This window comes from the organism of the source record quoted next, unplaced genomic scaffold, assembly GCF_019419815.1.
Source record: "Pyrus x bretschneideri cultivar Hongxiangsu unplaced genomic scaffold, Pyrus_bretschneideri_v1 Contig7, whole genome shotgun sequence".
In the NCBI taxonomy this organism is placed as follows: domain Eukaryota; kingdom Viridiplantae; phylum Streptophyta; class Magnoliopsida; order Rosales; family Rosaceae; genus Pyrus; species Pyrus x bretschneideri.
In genome coordinates, this window is record NW_025999809.1 from 172,735 (window position 1) to 191,943 (window position 19,209).

The 19,209-nt window shown below is 39.0% G+C and overlaps 1 protein-coding gene across 1 annotated transcript; it reads right to left on the minus strand.

The window, feature by feature from the left end:
- Positions 1–2,461: 2,461 nt before the first annotated feature.
- LOC103938188 (indole-3-acetic acid-induced protein ARG7-like) lies at positions 2,462–10,558 on the minus strand. The gene is made up of 2 exons (XM_009348186.2): positions 10,411–10,558; positions 2,462–2,766 (listed from the first exon to the last, which is right to left on the minus strand). Exons 1-2 carry the CDS (start codon positions 10,556–10,558, stop codon positions 2,462–2,464), a joined length of 453 nt encoding a protein of 150 aa, XP_009346461.2.
- Between the last annotated feature and the right edge of the window lie 8,651 nt (positions 10,559–19,209).

The following is a 19,209-nucleotide window of genomic DNA, read 5'->3' on the forward strand; positions in this document are numbered from 1 at the left end:
TACCTAGCACGAGGCCTTTTGGGAGCTCACTGGCTTCGGGTTCCATGGGAACTCCGAAGTTAAGCGAGTAGCGCGCGAGAGCACTCCCAGGATGGGTGACCCATTGGGAAGTTCTCGTGTGAGTTCCCAGAAACAAAACCGTGAGGGTGTGGTCGGGGCCCGAAGTGGACAATATCGTGCTACGGTGGTGGAGCAGGCCTGGGAAGTGGTCCCCCCCCCGAGCCGGGATGTGACATTTAAACTCTCACATTATCTATAAATATTGTATTAATTTTTTAAAAATAATGTAAATATTGTTTAATGCTTATTTTACGATAAAAGAAATTCATTTAAATCCATTTAGGTTCCTGCCTAAATCTTACCTAGGTGCCTAGCTGCAGGCTCCAGTCCGCTGTTTGACTAGTGCTTAACATTTTTTTAGAATCTAATCTGAACCAATTTAAGCTTCTTACATGGCTTTAATATTACCGCTTACAATCGCTTTGGTGAAGAGATGGTTTTCTGTTATGAATATTGATTCAATATTTTGCACTTTCTAATGTGAAAGCAACCACTTCGATTGACGCTTGCACTCTTTTGAATTTCGCCCCTCCCCTCAGCAAATCCTGGCTTTGCCATTGACTTCAGGATACACCGAAAAAACTCTCGAACCTAATCATCATATATTAAATCTGATTGGCTAAGTTGAGAACATTTTATTTTGAATTATAGTGATCTCACAGTAATTTGTTGCCCTACAGTGCGCATGTGCCTAGTTATAGTGTTCATATTGGAGATCCTATCATGTAGGCACTAAAATAAATATGGTTCTTAGACGTTGGTGGCTTCTCATCAATCAAAGCCATGCCTTCATCTATTTTAATTAGATTGCATTATAACTACAATATGCTATCTATAGTTTTAATTATGTATCCTACCACTGTAAGGTAATAACCTCCTATTTAAAGAACTCCTTAATATATGTTTAAGAGCCAAGTATTTAAATTTAACAGTAAAAAATTTCAGTTTGTCACAACATATATATATATATATATATATATCTAGTGGAATGTCCGCTCGTATATATATCAATTGATATGGTCCAGGCTTGGTGCATTTCTAAGAGAGTCAATAATCGATAATATGCAATGCATGTGGGCATGCAATCATTGTCATCATCTAATAGGGAGAAGAAGATGCAGCTACCATTTGCCGCTGCAGATTGACCTCGGAGACTCTGACCAAGGCATTACTTCATGCATGCAATGCAAGGATTAAGGATCAATTTTTAATACACTACTGTCAGACCAGAAAAATAAAATAATATAAAATAGAATTTAGCTCCTCTTTTCAAAGCTTGCGCCACGAAGGATAGAGTTCGTCAGCAAACATTTGTTGCGTCACAAACTTCTTCGTCGCCCAAAATTTTTATTTAATTTTTTGCCGTAACGATTTGATGCGACGAATCTCTTAATTTGTTGCGCAAAGAACACTTAGGTGACAAAAACTGCATCATCATTTAAAATTTTGTCATACAAATAATTTTTTCTACTAGTGAAGAAATTGTTCCTTAATCTTTGCATGCATGCAATACTGCCTTGCTCTGAGCCTCAGAGATCAATCTGCAGCTGGCCAATGGTAGCTGCGTCTTCTCCCATATTAGATGGTAAGTTCATTTGTTTTATTATCTGGGACAGGATGGATTAATAGGTTACATTATATATCCCATTATTTCATACAATTTAGTACAAAATAAATCTGAATATTTTCATATTTCATCTTAAAATTATTTGATAAAAACATGGAGAGTAGCTCTAACATATTATTAGTCCTTTAGTTTCTCACACACCATTTGTTATTTATGACCATTAGATTGCATGTATCAAACGAAAATAACCGACATGATTAACCAAGTGTGTGTAAAAGACTAAATAAGATGTTTAGTTATCATTTCCCTAAATCAAAGCTCATTGCGGATAAATGTGAGACTTCACAAACTTTTGCTTTTGTAAAACTTGTATAGGAGTTGGTTTGTAATCCTGCCGCCTGAGCTGGACAACATTGGCAACCCGAACAATGCCTCAAAACAATGAGATCAAGGAAGCCTTCAATGAATTTCATGAACTGGTCTAGAATTGAATTGCATCAACTGTTGGGCAATCAAAATTTTGTCGCAAACATCATATTCTGTTTATTAGCATTCTGCATTTTCTTGTTCCTACACTGGTAGTTCAAAATTAGACCATAAAGGAGGTAGATATTAAGGAATAAGGATGAAGAATTTAACTAAAAGTTAAAGATATATCTTGGAATGATAATTCAAAGAAATAAATAAATAAATGAAAGAAGAAAAAAGAACAGACTGATAACTCATTGGTCTCAAGTGTACTGCTTTCAATTGTAGAATGAAGTTAAAAAGAATGACTTGGTTAAATAATTGACCATCATCAGGATTCAGGTCATATACAGAATCAATGATTATTTAAGAACAATTTAGACATGAAGTTAAACTGATGAAGTAGTCTTCACTGCATGGAATTGTGAGTCCACCTGTAGGATGATCATATCCAAACTCTTCCTTAGCCTTGCTTAACAAGTCTTGGAACAAAGGGTGGTTCAAATATGATATTGGAATCACAAATCTCTTCTCTTCGCCATCTCCAACATAAACCGCAAAGTGGCCCTTCGGGACCTCAGTACTAGAACTGTCTACAGCTGATCCATTTCTTGCTGAAAGAGTTCTCAGTGTCTGCTTGGCATGAGCTGCCCCATCAACTTGATTTCCATCTGTATAGGATTTTTAAATAAACAAATGCACCTCGAAGATCAAATAAAAAAGTTTGAGACTTGGAGTGATTAAGTGAGAAAGGCAGATTTGGGTTGAATTGGCCTGTTAGTACCTCAATATATAGAGATGGACTTCAAACCTTAAAATGGATAAAACTGTAACATCCCTATTGAGAATGTTGTGAGAAACATATCAGGTGAAGGACTCGGTGAAGTTTCACATTGACTTTGCCTTAATTAGCCAAGACATCCTGCCCTACTAAACTTCAAGAACCAATAAAGAGTGGTGCAAATTGATGGATATATGGAGTGAGCCCCGATACACGCCAAGTGGGCTTCTTCCGAATTTCATTTCAATAATCTGGACCATGTACTTTTTAATTCTTTATTCAACAATTATATATCCTTGAAAAAAATTAGACAAATTCAAAATCAATCAGACACTTAAGCCAAATAATTGAACAAATGCATAAACAGACGAACATGGTATTTCAACAAAATGCTAAAACGATGACCAATTAAATTGAGTGGTTAAATGATTTTGAACTTGACTGATTTTTTGCGACAACCATCTTTGAAGGAAGACTTTCAAAACTAGTCAGTTTAAATTATTAAAATCCAATGCAGAGTGGTCAATAAAGGTTGTCCCCCAAAAATGCATATTTGACGAATATCTCTGAATTGAAACTCCCTAAATACAGAGTTACCTGAGTAATGTTTCAACTAATAAAGTAGAGACCTTTTTCTGCGAGCCATGTTCTTGACAATGGAGGCCAGGATCCAATTAAAGAGGATATTCTGAGTCTCCGACTTATTATGCACATACTGAAAGCACTGAACTTGGACTTAGAGGGTGCTGTTCAGTAGCTTTTTACACTGACAACCATCAGAGTAAGCCTTTTTGTGGTGACAAGCTCTCAGAAGTAAGGCAATACATTGGTTTCTACTTTCTTCTTAGACATTTCCATTTGGATTAGCTAAACCATTATTTGGGACCCCTCTTGACTCATTCACATTGACTGTCTTGGTGGAGTGAGTCGAGTTGAACCAATCATCATCCAAGAAATCTCAAGAAGCTTTTCAAATAACAATCATATATCTAATTTCTGATATAAATAAATTTCTATCCTTTTATGTTTTATTTTTTATTTTTTTACTTTTTGTAAACAACTGTTTGAGTTTCTGTTGTTTACATTGTTTATTATGTACTTGTGAAGCATATACCAGGTTCTGTCATGTTTAATGAAAGTGTAAATTTTATTGTTTTCTATGTCATATTTTTTGGTCCATCCACGATATCACAGCTGCATAAGATTCTATTAGTAAGTACAAAAGTTATTTTATTAGGTTTGTTGTAAATTAAACTCCTTTTGGAAAGGACTAGGAATGCATGAATATTACAGAGAACTAAATCAACATAGATTTTGTATGAAACATTTTTTTGCCGAGGATCATGACTGTTTGTCTGAGACTCTGAGGAGGGATCAAATGTATGTATATATTGTGGTTTATAGAACACTTGGTCTTGAAACAGAGAAATATTTATAAATAAAACAAATGTTTGTTGAAGAAACTTAGATTAAAAAAAAAAGCCTTGTGTTATAAGCTAAAATTGAACCATGACTCCTGTTAGAATGACACGTCCCGATCCAGATATTCCCCGTATATCAGGATAGGCACATGCTGACCGACACCCAAGGGTGACGAAAGCCATTTATTGAGTGCAGAAGCTGAAAACAAGGGATAGATAAGACTTCTAAATTTAAATATAAGTCAAAATGCAAGTAAGGAACGTGTTCAGAGCATACAACTAACTGGAATACTAAAAAGAAATAATATAAAATTGAATGAATAAGAGGATGGGTCCTACACCGAGAGGACTCGAAGATGTCGATGCGGAAGTATCTTGATGTTGGGATTGTATGTCTCAATTCTAAGTCCTAAATGAGGCACAAAACAAACATGAGTGAACCAAGTTGATATATACACACACACACACACACACACATATAATAATAATAATAATAATAATAATAATAATAATAATAATAATAATAATAATAATAATAAAACAGTTATCAACATACTAACCCTCAGGTTTTATGAAAACACATATATCATGATAAACATAGGTTTTTCGAAACCTAGCATGCCGTGCAATGTCTTAATCATAACTCATATATATTGTAATCACTTGTGAATGTCCAATATCCCCCAGGCCCCATGCCAACTCCTCGGCTCTGTGCCAAATGCTAGAGGAAAATCACCCCCAGGCCCCGTGCCAGCTCCCTGTCCCTGTGCTAATTGACAGAGGAAAAGCACTTCAGGCCCTATGCCAACACCATAACCGTCGCTCGGGACGGACCGGAATCTATCCCTCGTCCCGTAGCGGAATTGGGACCACTAGATAAGTAAAAAATCATTGAACATACATATATTTGAAAAGCAACTTCATAGTATAAAGTCATCCATCATTTATACTATAAAGAGGTGTTCGAAACATGTTCTAAATATGATATCATCATCCATCAAATATTCTATAATGAACACGAGTTATAGGAAAAATAGCAATAATTCAAAATAGCCTCGGTAAGCATGTTATCTCATAAAACGTAATCATTAAATCATGCTTTTCATGTATGCATTTCTACTATTAAAACATGCATTTTTAGAAGGGGTCCATTCACCGTACACCGTTGGTGCAAAGCTGTACTGATAGGAGCATATTCATGCGACTTAATTAGCTTGTTCTCGTGCATTTATGTTGTGTTTTCTTAGTTATTTTAGTGTTTAAAGTCACTTTTGTGTATTTTCAGATTATAAGGCCAAAGTGTGCAAGAAGATGCAAATTGGAGCCTTTTGGAGCAAAAGAGGAATGAATGAGTTGAAGACTTGAAGAAACGATGAATTCCTACTCCAACGATGAATTCCTACCAAAATGAGGATTCCTACTCAAACAAGGATTCCTACTTGAAGTAGGAAAGTTAACCCTAGGTTTCCCGTTTTGGTAACCTTTCCTAAACTTAAACGTCCGTATTTTCTAGCCACTTTGAAGGCCTTGTATGCACTTTAGGACACAAAACAAAGGCCCTAGCCCCCTTAAACCCCTTTGCCGTGCCTTAACCCTTCTTCCCTTCCCTTGCCGTGCAAGGGGGGCAATTTTGTCCTAGGTTTGCACTTAAAACACATGCTCCTAACCCTAGCCGCACCTTGCCTTTTTAATTTCTGATTTTTTTCCTAATTCTAGCAGCCTTTAAATTAATTTTAGTTAATAAAAATAAGCTAGGGTTTTGTTTTCTGAAAATATATAAACTAAACCTATAAGCCGCAGCCACTATCCCCTTTCCCCTTCAATCTGCCATTTTTCCATCCATTCCAGCAATCTCCCTTCAATCCCCAGCCACCATCACCCAAATTCCATACTGCCGCAGCCTTCCCACCATTGCAGCAACCATTCCCAACCTTCCAGCCACCATCCACACCTCCATACACCTTCCCACCACCTTGCCGCACCACCATATCCCCATAAACCCATCCCTAAACCAGAAAAACATCCAAAAACCCCCTAAACCATCTCTGCCGCAGCAAGGAGAAGAAGAAAGAGGAGCTTAGACGCACAGAATTCAAGTGGATTCGTTGGGCGTTCTAGGTGTAATCAATCTTTTGTTCTTTATGTTTAATTTCAATTTTGTTTCTCTTTCTGTGAACATGAGAGGCTAAATCCCTAGTTAGCTAGGGGGTGATTCAAAACCATGTTTATGCTTGCAATATGAATTGATTACCTTTGGTTGGAATTTCATGAGTTATGGATTCAATTCGTTTAACTGCTTGATTGATAACTTATTTGTGTATGTTTATTGAGAGTGCACGCTTAATTTTCATGCATGAATATGATGCTAGAGTATATGTGAGTTTCACCTAATAGTTACAAACTTATATTCACAAGTAGTGGAGGTTGCTTATAAACAATCGCGTTAAATGAATTCTTGGCACTAGTTTCATGCTCATCATAGTAACGAATGCCTCGTCAACACTTATAGTTTTCATGATGCTTAATGATCTTTGATTGTATCTTTATTGTGCTTTTCACGTAAAGGACTTTTGGAGAATGTTTTGAATTGCGTATGCGCTGTCCCATCCAATTCATTAACTTAAGGAGAACTTGAAGGTTAATTTAAGCGGATCTAATTAACCCGGGGTGTTGAGTTTCATAATTCATCGAAAGACCAACTGAAAATCATCTTGTATGCAAGTGTGACATGTGTGGAGAAGAACCTTCTAGCTAGCATTCATCCATATTTTCATCAAATTCATATTTAAAATCTGTTTGAATTACATTCTGTGCATTTTATTTAATTTCGTCAAAAACTCAATCCCCCTTTACTTTAGTGTTCAAATTAGTTAGAAAGTGTCTTAGTTTGTGTTTCTAAGTGTTTTGATTCAATTTATTACCCAAATTCGTCCAAATCAGTCAAAGTGCTCAAAACTGCCCAGATTGTGTTTTTAAGGCAGTTTTGAGTGTTTTGGGTGCTGTTTGAGTCTTTTGGTTTGTTTGAGTGTTTTAAGTGTTTAAGTTTGCATTCTTTGAGTCTAGTTTAGTGTTTTAAACTTTGTTTTACGTTTTTGAGTCAGTTTCCAAGTGATTTAGTAATCCCTCCTAATCCCCGGTTTAGAACGATCCCTACTTATACATATACTACAATTGTCAAAAGAGGGTTTTAATTTGTGTGTTAAGTTAATTTTCGCATCATGTACCAAAAAGGAACAACGGAATCGTCACTATTAATTGCACCTATGCACATAAAGGGTACATTTAGCCTAGAAGGGTCTCGAACGAAAACCCAAAAAGTCAACGTTGACCGGGTCGTGGGTCAAAGTCAATGGGTCGGGTCAACCGAGTCTAGGGTCTTGGGTTAAGGAAATGGGTTGGGCCGGTTAGGGTTAAATGAGTTTAGCTATTTAGGTGGATTTGAATTTAGTGGGTTTAGGTTTAGGTTTTGTGTTACTCAGGCCTAGGTGGGAGACCCAAAGGCTGAGGCCTTAGGTTTTAAAAGAAAATGGCTGAGGGAAATTGGGTTTAGGGCATGGGCTCAAGGCCCGCAACAGCTCACGGCCCAAAGGCCTTTAACAAATAAATTAAAACAAAACAAATAATAAAAAGGGGCTTGGGCTTAGGTTTGAAACGAGCCTAAGGCCTAATGTTCTTTGAAGTGGCCTGAAAGGCCTAAGTTCTTTGGGTTTCTGGGCTAAAGGGTTTAGGCTTTAGGTTTTAACGGGCCAAAGCCCAATGTTGGTCATGACCTAAAGGGCCTGGGTTTGTGGGTCGTCGAACCTCGAGAAGAAGAAGGCCAGAATTCGAACTGAAATTAGACAAACTTTAAACGTTCATAACTTTGTCAATAATCAACGAAATCAAGTGATTCGAAAACAAAAATCATATTTCTCGAAGAGATGAAGAGAATGGTATCTTGCACGATGTCTAACTCACCATGGTTTGGTCGGAAAACACCTCGAAAGACGTAGAGGTCGCCGAAAACTGGGTGAGATTCAAATGAGTATAACTTTTTCAATACTCAACGAAATTGGATGAAATAGAAAGGAAAGTTGTAGTACTCAGCGAGACGAAGAGATTTATACCTTGTACACTGCCAACTCACCATTGTTTGCCCAAAAATTGGCTCGAAAACCGTCAGATTAGCTGATAAAACTAGGAAAACACCTCCCCGAGTTGTTCTGTGCTATATCCTCAATCCACAAGCATATTTTAAGTTAGATTTAGGCCACAAGGATGAAAATGAGAAGAGTTCAAGTGTCCCGAGGCTTACCCAAATCGGAGGGATGAGAAACCTCACCGAAATCCTTCCTCTATATCGACACTCGATGATTCTTGCATCTTCGTCGAGTTTTAAGGATGCAGGAAGGGAAACAAAGGATGGTGGTGGTTCAACAGTAGTGTGTATGTGTGTTTGTGGGCCTTGATCGTCGAGGAGGAGAGAGCATAGAGAGTTGAGGGAGAGAGCTGAGATAGAAAGAGACAGAGGAGAGAGAGAGAAGGAGAGAGGAAAGGGAGAGTGAGCTGAAGGAGAGAAAGAGAATTTTTTTTTAGAAAAACTAAAAGAAAGGGAAAAGGAACGAGACCTGGATTGTCTGCCCTCCCCCATCCCATGCCCTTCCTATCCCCTCCTATTTAAACGGTCACGGTTAAGCCATGTCAACATTTTATATTAATTTTTTTTTTTATAGAAATGATAAGACAAAAAGGAATGGGAATATAAAATATTAACGTGGCTTAACCGTGATCGTTCAAATAGGAGGGGATGGAAGGGGATGGGATATGGGAGGGCAGACAATCCAGGTCCCTAGAACACTCTTAAGTCCCGTCCCCTTTATTAATTCAACAATATTTTAATTTCTTATTCAACCTCTCTCTGGACTCTCTTTGGAGAGTTCTTTCTTTCTTCGTTTAGTTTTGTCCCCCATAAAACAATCATTTTCTTCACCTTTTGTTTTGCAAAACTACAACCTTCAAAATCATTTTTTTTCTGTGCAAAAATCGTCCCCAAAACTAATCTCTCCTCCTTCTTTGTCTCTCCATTTCTCTTCGTCCTAAAGCTACTTTCTCCCTTTCTCTATCCATTTGTCTCTGGAATTTTCTGGCAAAAAGGAAAACTTTCTAGGAATTTTCGAGAATAAGGAAGAAATTTTCTATTGGGATTGTTGTTATTATCATTTTCCATTTTTTTTTTTCGAATTTTGGTGTTGAGATTTAGGCAGTGGTGCAGCTGGGTTTCAGATCTGAGAAATGGGTAGGCAAATGGAGTTGCCCAGAAGCTGCTTGCAGACTTGTAGCATTCATAAACTAGCAGTGTGTGATAGTCATTGGAGATGGGATTAGCAATTGCATGGTTTTTCGGGGGTTTATCTAAGACCGGCTAGTCCCTCCTTTAGTCGAAGCGAGTGAGAGCTAGTCTCATTAAACCGAGACCCTCCAGAAAACAACACGGGATTGGACTAATCCTCAGTTCAGTCCAATCCAATCCAGTGAGTTTTAGTGAGGAGAAACAAACATCCCCTAAAAGTTTCCTCACATTTGAAGACCAGATAGGGACTGCCCTTGTTCATTTTTTTAATCATAAATTCTGAATTTATCATGTAAAATTTGACTCATATCAACATTGGGACCCACCTCTATTATGTTGTCTTTTCTCAATTTAAATAGGCCCCAATTTCTTCCTGTTACTTCCACCATTTTTTTTTTTTTTTTCAGATAGGTTGTTTTGCACATCTTGACAGTTGCCCTTCAATTTAGTTGTCGCCATTCAATTTTCCATTGCATTATTTTAATAGCTATATTTATTTCTTTCCAATTGGCCGTTGGTGCTCTTTCAATTCTCCTGTGAATACCAAATTCATCTAACTAAAGTTTACCACAACTTCATCTTCTATACTCATTTCTCTCATTTCATACAATTTATTTTGCTTAGTTTGTCAATTTATTTTATCCATCAATGACTGGTTCAAGTGAGGCTCCAACCAAGCGTAGAAATTACTCAAGTGAGGCTCCAACCAAAGTGTAACAAGTGAGTATGTTAGGCTTCTAGCACCTCATTTTTCTCCTCCACCGGCCATGATCTCGTTGAATACTTTTGAAACGCGACCAAAATTTCATCAAAGATCGGCCATTCCGAATAACAGGATCTTCACTAATCGCTATATAATCACGACATAGAGCAACATCATCTTCAATTGAGTAATTTCCACCCTTGGTTAGAGCCTCACTTGAACCAGCCATTGATGGTTAAATAAGTTGACAAACTACGCAAAATAAATTGATGAAATGAGAGATGAATATAGAATATGAAGTTGTGTTAAATTTTGGTTAGATGAATTTAGCATTTATAGGAGAATTGAAAGAGCACAACGCTCAAATTGGAAAGAAATAATTGGAGCTATTAAAATAATGCAATGGTAAAATTGAAAGGCAACGGTTACATTGTGCAAAACAACAACCTATTTGAAAAACAAAAATGTAAGTACGATAAGTAAGAAAAGCTCCTTAAAGGTTAGTTTTTTCGACTCCTTCTTGTAAACTAAAACAAGAGAGAGAATTGAAAAAAGCAAGCTTTTCTTGACTTTTACTCATTGTGAGTTTTTGTTCTCCCCTTTGTGGGAGTGAGTTTCAGTTTGTTGTTCTGAATGTGCTTCTGCTGGGTTTTCTGTTGTTTTTGTTACTTCCTTACTTGGTCTCGGTGTAATTTCTTCTATCTTCCGTGGGTGTTTCTTATTAACCAATGATTAGCTGAGTCAAGTTAGTTAAAAGAAAGGTAGTTAGAGTTGAGGTTGTTAAGGAGGATAAGATGGTAATTGAGTAAAGAGGTTAGAGGGTAATATTGTAATTGTGATTGTGACTTGTTAGTACATATAGCCACTTAGTCTTCCACATGAAGTAAGAAAGCTTTTGTAAGAATTCTTCACTTTACTAAGAAATCTGAGAATCTTTTACTCTTCTACTTTGCTCATAATCTTTGTATTCTTTAGAGATTCATATTTCTGTTAACATGGTATCATCGCCGGTCTTGGTTTGTCGCCATTTCCGATCCTGAAGAAATCTTCCGCTGTTATTCGGTGTGGGTTCTGGGCGATCAGAGGTCAGACGACTGGGTTTCTGGCGTTTGGAATCGCACAGGCTTCAGATTTTGGGGTATTTGCGTTGTGTATCAGGTGATATTGTTTCTGTTCGTAATGCAATAGTGTGTGGATGTTATGAAATTGTGATAGTTGTGATTTGTATGAGATCTGGGTTTGGGTTTTAGTTCTTGATGTGTTGATTTCAGGAAGTATCATTCTTTCTGTGTATCTTGGAGTATCATTCTCTAAGAATTGAAGTGTGTGTTGACGAAAGTTTCTTGTTTTTGTGGATCTTGGAGTATCATTCTCCTATGACATTGTGAATCTTGGAGTGTCAATCTCCTCAGAAATCAAGAGTTTAGTATTTCTTGGTGTGAATTTGTTTGTTGAGTGATATTCTTATTGCATTGGTGTCTAAAGATGGCGTCTTCATCGTTTAAAGTCGAGAATTTACTGGGAATGTTAACTATAAAGTTGCGGGATGATAATTTTGTTAAATGGGCGTTCCAATTTCAGGCAGTTCTTAAAGGCTATAAGCTTTTTGGCTATTTTGATGGTACAATAGGGTGTCCACCAAAGTATGTGGTTAATACAGAATCAGGGATATCATCTGAGGCTACATCGGGTTATGTTGAATGGGAGTCGATGAATATGGCGCTAGTAAGCTTATTACTGGCAACTCTTACAGATGAGGCTATGGAGTATGTTTTGGGGTGTAGAACTGCATTTGAGGCTTGGAATAATCTGGTGGATAGGTATGCATCAGTTTCTAAGTCTAGAGTGAATCATCTTAAAACTAAATTGCATACTATTCAAAAGGGTACAGATACTGTTGATAAATATTTGTTGTGATTGAAGAGTATTAGGGATCAATTAACTGCAGCTGGTGAGTTAATTTCTGATAATGACATTATAATTGCGGGCTTGACAGGTTTGCCTAAGGAGTATTCTGTTATAAGAACTGTGATATTGGCTAGGGAGTCTTCTATTACTTTAAAAGAATTCAGGGCACAGTTGTTGGGTGCTGAGAAGGAAATTGAGGGTAAAATAAACTTGTTGTCTCAAAATATGTCAGCTTTATATGTTCATGGTATGAATTCTTCTGGTGTTGGATCTTCCTCCGGGTCTGGTTCCACATCTCATCCTGCAGAGCATAGTCATATTCCTTCAACTACTAGAGGTACTATAACTCAGTCTCTTTATCCTGAAGCTGCACAACCAGTTCTTCCTGCATCACAACCATGCTTGCAGCCATTTCCGCAGCAGTTTTCCCACCCATTTCCTCCTGATCCTTCCACATTTTATCCACCTTCTTAGGGATTTGGTTTTATGAGTCCTAATACTGGTCCACGATCTCAGTTTGGACATAAGCCATTCCATGGTTCAAGCTACAGGGATAACAACAATTTCAAGTCAACTGGTGGGTATAAAGGCAAATCTTTTAACTCTGGTAGTGCATCTGCATTTCCAGCTAATACTACAAGGCAGAATGGATCTAATGCGTGGTCTGGAAGCACTGATACTCGATCCAATGTGGTTGTTGAATGTTAGATATGTAATAAACGGGGTCACACTGCAGTGAACTGTTTTCGAAGGAATTCAACTATGCCAACACTAGGTTTCATTGTTGAGTGTCAGATATATGGAAAGAGGGGTCATTCTGCTCTGGAATGTTATCACAGAAGTAACTATGCTTATCAAGCACAACCACCACCACCATCTTTCAATGCTATGGCTGCACAACATTCAACAGAATTTAGTCCTAATGATGCTTGGATAGTTGACTCTGGAGCTTCTCATCACATCACTGCCGATATTGCCTCTCTCAATCAAGTTACACCATTCCAAGGTTCCGAAACAATAACTGTTGGCAATGGCACAGGGTTATCTATTGCTAATACTGGCTCCATAATTCTGTCAATGTGGTGTGTCAGTATATGACTAATCCAACAGATATGCACATGCATCTGGTGAAGCGCATCCTGAGATATCTGCAGGGAACTTTAGACTGTGGTTTAACGTATACCAGATCATCTGATTTTACCATTGCTGCATATTCTGATTCCGATTGGGCAGCAGATATAAATACACGCAGGTCTATTACTGGTTTTGTTGTGTTTCTTGGATCTAATCCTGTCTCATGGCAATCTAAGAAACAAGCAACAGTTTCTCAAAGTTCAACCGAAGCTGAATACAAAGCTTTAGCTCACCGTGCCTCTGATGTATATTGGATACGGTCATTACTCAGAAATGTGCATCAGTTTCTTCCACTCCCACCTAAACTTCATTGTGATAATCTTTCTGCTTTGGCTCTGTGCTCCAATCCAGTGTTTCATTCTCGGATCAAACATTTGGATACCGATTTTCATTTTGTTCGAGAAAAAGTCCAGAAAGGTGATATCACCGTGCAGTACATACCAACTGATGAGCAGGTTGCAGATGTTTTTACTAAGGGTCTTCACAGTCCAATCTTTGTAAAACACTGTCTTCATCTTACTCTGGGTGCTTTCAAGACAAAGGTGCTGAGTAGTCATCAACCCTTGTTGGCAACAGAAAGTAGTGCAGCTTCATCACAGGGTCACGGCAACTTCCAACCATAGCTTGGGCCTTTCCCCAGCTATGTTTGAGGAGGGAGTATTAACCAATGATTATCTGAGTCAAGTTAGTTAAAAGAAAGGTAGTTAGAGTTGAGGTTGTTAAGGAGGATAAGATGGTAATTGAGTAAGGAGGTTAGAGGGTAATATTGTAATTGTGATTGTGACTTGTTAGTACATATAGCCACTTAGTCTTCCACATGAAGTAAGAAAGCTTTTGTAAGAATTCTTCACTTTACTAAGAAATCTGAGAATCCTTTACTCTTCTACTTTGCTCATAATCTTTGTATTCTTTAGAGATTCATATTTCTATTAACATTTCTGAGTTTTTTGAGGTTTTGGTTTTATCCTTTGATTCGGATTTGATTGGGTTGGTTGGGTGTGGAGTGGTCTGGGATCTGGATGATTATGGATGACTTCTGGGACTTGTCCCATCTAGTCTTTACGTGGGCTGTCATCTGGGGGGGGGGGTAGGGGGCTTTCAATGGCGTACTTTAATCTGAAGGTTGGTGGAATTAAGTGTAGGAAGCTGAGTAAAAATCATCTTTTTTTAGGAGCAGTTATTGAGATAGTTGAAAGTTCACCTACTAGAGCAGACACAGAAGGTGGTTTGGTCTTTTTCTCAAGAATAGTCAAAAGAACTTGTTGTATTGGCAAAAGAAACAAAAACCAAAAACTGGTGTGTCAAGGTCAAGAAATCTTTCTTTTTGTCTTCATCAACACTCGATATTAGAAAACCATGAGTAATGTTACTGATACTTATCGGGGTAAGGAGACAGTGGCGGTGGAGGAGCTTGTAGTACATTTAGAGGAATTATTGGAATTAACAACGATGGAGCATGGTGTTAAATTAGTGGGGCCTGTGTTACATGATAAGCCAGTGAATAAGTGGGGGGTTCGAAACATACTGAGAGCTGCTTGGAAAGAGATGGGAGAGGTACAAATCAAGTGGGTGAAAGACAATATCTTTATTATAATTGTTCCGAATGAGAGCTCAGCAAGAAAAATTCTATTTCAGGTCCCTTGGGTATTATGAAGAAAAACTTTTCAGTTAGAAAGTGGCCCTAGAAATTAGCTTTAGAGGAAGTCCACTGGGAAATAGTCTCGTTTTGGGTTCAAATTAGAGGTGTTCCATTATGTCTAAGTATGAAATCAAACATCAAGAAGTTGGTGCGGCGATTGGGCAACTGGAAAAGCTGGAGGATCCATCTGCGGCCCGTGGTTTTTTGCGAGTACTTATGATCGTTGATACAACCAAACCTCTTATCACAGGTTGTTGGCTGCCCAGGAAACAGAAACATGACACCTGGATCAAATTTAGGTATGAAAGATTGCAGGATTTCTGTTATAGGTGTGGAAGAATTAGGCATATGAACACGAAGTGTTCCTTTGAACCTAGAATGGGTGGAGGAGTTGGTTTTGGAGAATGGATTAAAGTTGCTCCGATTCGAGAAATCTAGGATAATCTAAGACCTGCTCAAAGTAGTCATTGCAAAAGGCGGATGGCTGGAATGAAGAGGTTGGTAGAACAGGGTGGAGGATCGCAGCGCGTGAGGGGCACGGAGGTGCATTCCAGTGGGGAAAGTGATGTTTCTAGCGTGGGACCCATACACATTGATGGAAATCTCAATTTAAGAAAGATGATGTCTCGGGGACAAATTGGCGGTTCCAGCAGCCTGGGTCAGAGAAAAGAGTCTTTTCACTGGGTTATGGAAGAAAACATGCAAGTTGTCAATCGACAGGTAGTATGGGGACCTCATTTATTGGGCCTTCCCAATCTTAGCTCTTTGGGGAAGCAAAGACCGTTGAACTTGGGTTCATCTGGAGTTCAGTTGAGAGTATTGAGGTCCCATGTTTTGTAAGTGACGGGTCCAACACTGGGGTAAGCTTGGTAATGGGTACTGTGGCCCAAGAAGAAGACAATAATAGGGCGCTTAATAATATGGAAGGTGGGACTGTTCAGGACGTTCCAGCTCTATTGCCTATTACTCATCACGCAGTTTCCAGGCACAAGCGAAATTTGGAGTTGAAACATATAAACCTGGCTCTCTCTGCTCAGAAGAAGATTAAAATGGGAGGTTGTGGTACCTTGAATAGGGGCAAGGAGCTTTTACGGAATCTCAGTGTTCAGGAAATATGCATGGAGGGAAAGCGAGTTATCTCTGCGGAGGAAGATTTACACAAGGTTCCTATTGAATGTCAAAATTTCTGGGAGAATAGAGAGGAACTTGGGCAGTAAGATGAGAGAACTGTTCAGACACGGGAGAAGGGTGGTTCCCCATGAGGCGGTGGTGGTTGGCCTTCAACAGCCGCAAGGCATCCATGAGTTACCTTCTGTGGAACTGCCGTGGTCTTAGGTTGGACACGATAGTTCGAGCCCTTCGTGGGCTGATTCGAAAGCATGGACCCACTATAAGCTTCCTTTCTGAGACAAAGATGAAAGATCCTAGGATTGATGGCATTAGGAAGCGGATGGATTACTCTCTTGGTTTTCACGTTCCTCCGATTGGTAGAGCTGGAGGGCTAAGTTTATGGTGGCAGGCTTCACTGAATGTGAATATTCTATTCTCCTCAAAGAATGTTATTGATGTTTGTGTTTGCCTGGAGGATGCACAGTCTTGGATTCAGGATACTTGTGTGTATGTCATACCGGGCTAAAAATATGGATTTCTGGCACTGGATGAATACTTTGTTCAGTTCGACTGACATTCCCTGGCTTTGTGGAAGGGATTTTAACGAGTATATATAGGATCATGAAAAATCAGGTGGAGGCTCTATTCCGTATAATAAGCCTGGTTATCTTCAAAAATTTTTGAACATTGCTGAGTTGATGGATTTGGGTTTCATTGGCCTGCCTTTCACTTGGCGGGGGAATAGAGGTGGCCATCTTATTAAGGATTGGTTGGATCGGGTAACTGGTAACTGTCTTTGGCAAGATCTCTGGCCTAATGCGATGGTTATTCATGAGACTGTGGTTGGCTCGGATCATTGTCCGCTGGTGGTTCAAACCCAGCATCCTACTCCTAAAGGGAAAAGAATGTTTCGTTTTGAGGTGTTCTGGGCTAAGGAGAAGGAATGTCGGGCTCTGGTACAGAATTGCTGAAGAATGCAAGACAATGGGAACTGGTTTGATACGTGGCATCCTAAACTCTCGGTTTGTAAGTCTAAGTTAATTCATTGGAGTAGAAATAAATTTAAGAAATGAGGTCTGGAGATTGAGATGTTGGTAGGCCAGTTGGATTTGCTTTAGCGGAATTAGGCAGATAATGTTGAGGCTATTAACTCTATTTCTTCTAGAGTTGATAATCTTCGAGAACAGAGGGATATGTATTGGCTGCGGCTATCTAGGGTGAATTGGCTTAAGGAAGGAGATGCAAACACGACATTCTTCCATCGAACAACTCTTCAAAGGCGGAGGGAAAATAAGCTTTTAAAACTCAAGGCAGAGGATGGGTTGTGGGTGGAAGGCGATCGGCATATTTCTTGCCTTGTGGATGACTACTTTAAATCTCTTTTTACTTTGGTGGGTCACAAAGATTGGGGTGATATTCTTGATTGCATTCAGCCTCTGGTTTCGAAGTTGATGAACAATGATCTAACCAAGCCTATGGAGGTTGAAGAGATTAAGGTTGCGGTGACTCAAATGGGTGGTTTGAAGGCTCCAGGGCCTGATGGTTTTCAAGGTATTTTTTACCAATCTTACTGGGACATTATTTTGAACGAGGTGAATGGTTTGGTGAAGGATTTCATGGGTTGAGTAGGCAACCCTCGGAAAATAAATTCCACTCACCTTGTCTTGATTCAGAAAGTCACTTGCCCCGAATCGGTGTCTCAATATCGACCTATTAGCCTTTGTAATTTCTCTTTTAAGATCCTGTCTAAGGTGTTGGCGAATAGATTGAAATTGATTTTTCTAGACTTAATCTCGCCTATGCAGAATGCCTTTGTTGTGGATCGGCTAATTCAGGAAAACATTGGGCTTGATTATGAACTGTTTCATTTTTTGAAGTTGAGGAATGCAGAGTGGAAGTATGAATTGGCTATAAAACTGGACATGCACAAGGCTTATGATCAAGTGGAACGAGATTTTTTAGAAGTCGTTTTGCTAAAGTTGGGTTTTTGTAGTGGATGGTCCAATCTAATCATGAGTTGTGAGTTTACGGTTCTAGTTAATGGCCAACCTGGGAATCGGTTTTCTCCTTCTCAGGGAATACGGCAAGGCGACCCCCTATTTCCTTACCTGTTTCTCTTGGTTAGTGATGTTCTTTCCCAGCTTATTCAGCGTGGTATGGATAATAGGCTGATTAGTGGCATTAAAATAAATCTTCACGGCCTTTGTCTCTCGAATCTCTTTTTTACGGATGATATGTTAATCTTCCTCCAGGCGAATCAACGAAATTGTGGCACTATTCTACATATTCTGAACATTTATTACTTTGCCTCTGGCCAACAGGTTAGTCCTAATAAGTCCAGCATGTATTTCAGCAGGAATGCTCCTCTTCAACTGCATTCTCACCTTAGTTCCATTCTGGGCATGCCGTCGGTTTCCGACCCTGGAAATTATCTCGGAATACCCGCCATTTGGGGGCGTTCTAAACGTCAGAGTTTGGCATATGTGAAGGGGAGGGTTCTTGGGAAGATTCAAGGATGAAAACAGTCTGCTATTTCTCTCACGGGCAAGGAGGTTTTAATTAAAGTTGTGATTCAGGCTATTCAAGCCTAACCTATGAATCTCTTTAAATTCCCAATTGCGGTTTGTAACGACCTTGACTCTTTGATTGTGGGTTTTTAGTGGGGTGATACTATTGTGAAAAGGAACATCTATTGGGTGAGCTGGGAGAAATTGGGGATGCTTAAAGCTACTGGGGGATTGGGATTTCAGAATTTCCAAGATTTTAATGATGCTTTGCTTGTTAAGCAATGTTGGAGACTTATTCTCAATCTAAATTCCCTATGGGCTCGAACTTGTAAGGCACGGTATTTCCATCATTCATCTTTCTTGGATGCTAAATTAGAGAGTCGAGCCTCGTGGGCTTGGGCTACTCTTCTTGTTGGTCGGGATATTCTCAAAGCTGGTGCTCATTGGCAAATTTTGGATGGCAGAGACACCCGGCTTTGGATTGATCGTTGGGTGCCTTCGCTTCCTCTTAGTTATCCTAACCCCCAATACCCCACTCATATCACGATGAATAGTCGGGTGTCTTCTCTCATTTGTCAGCAA

Bases quoted from the DNA above. Each gene is read 5' to 3' on its own strand.
- LOC103938188 (XM_009348186.2), bottom strand. From the start codon at position 10,558: ATGGCTGGTTCAAGTGAGGCTCTAACCAAGGGTGGAAATTACTCAATT. The intron at 2,767-10,410 runs GTATTCAACGAG...AATCCTATACAG, and splicing joins ATTTTGGTCGCGTTTCAAAA to ATGGAAATCAAGTTGATGGG.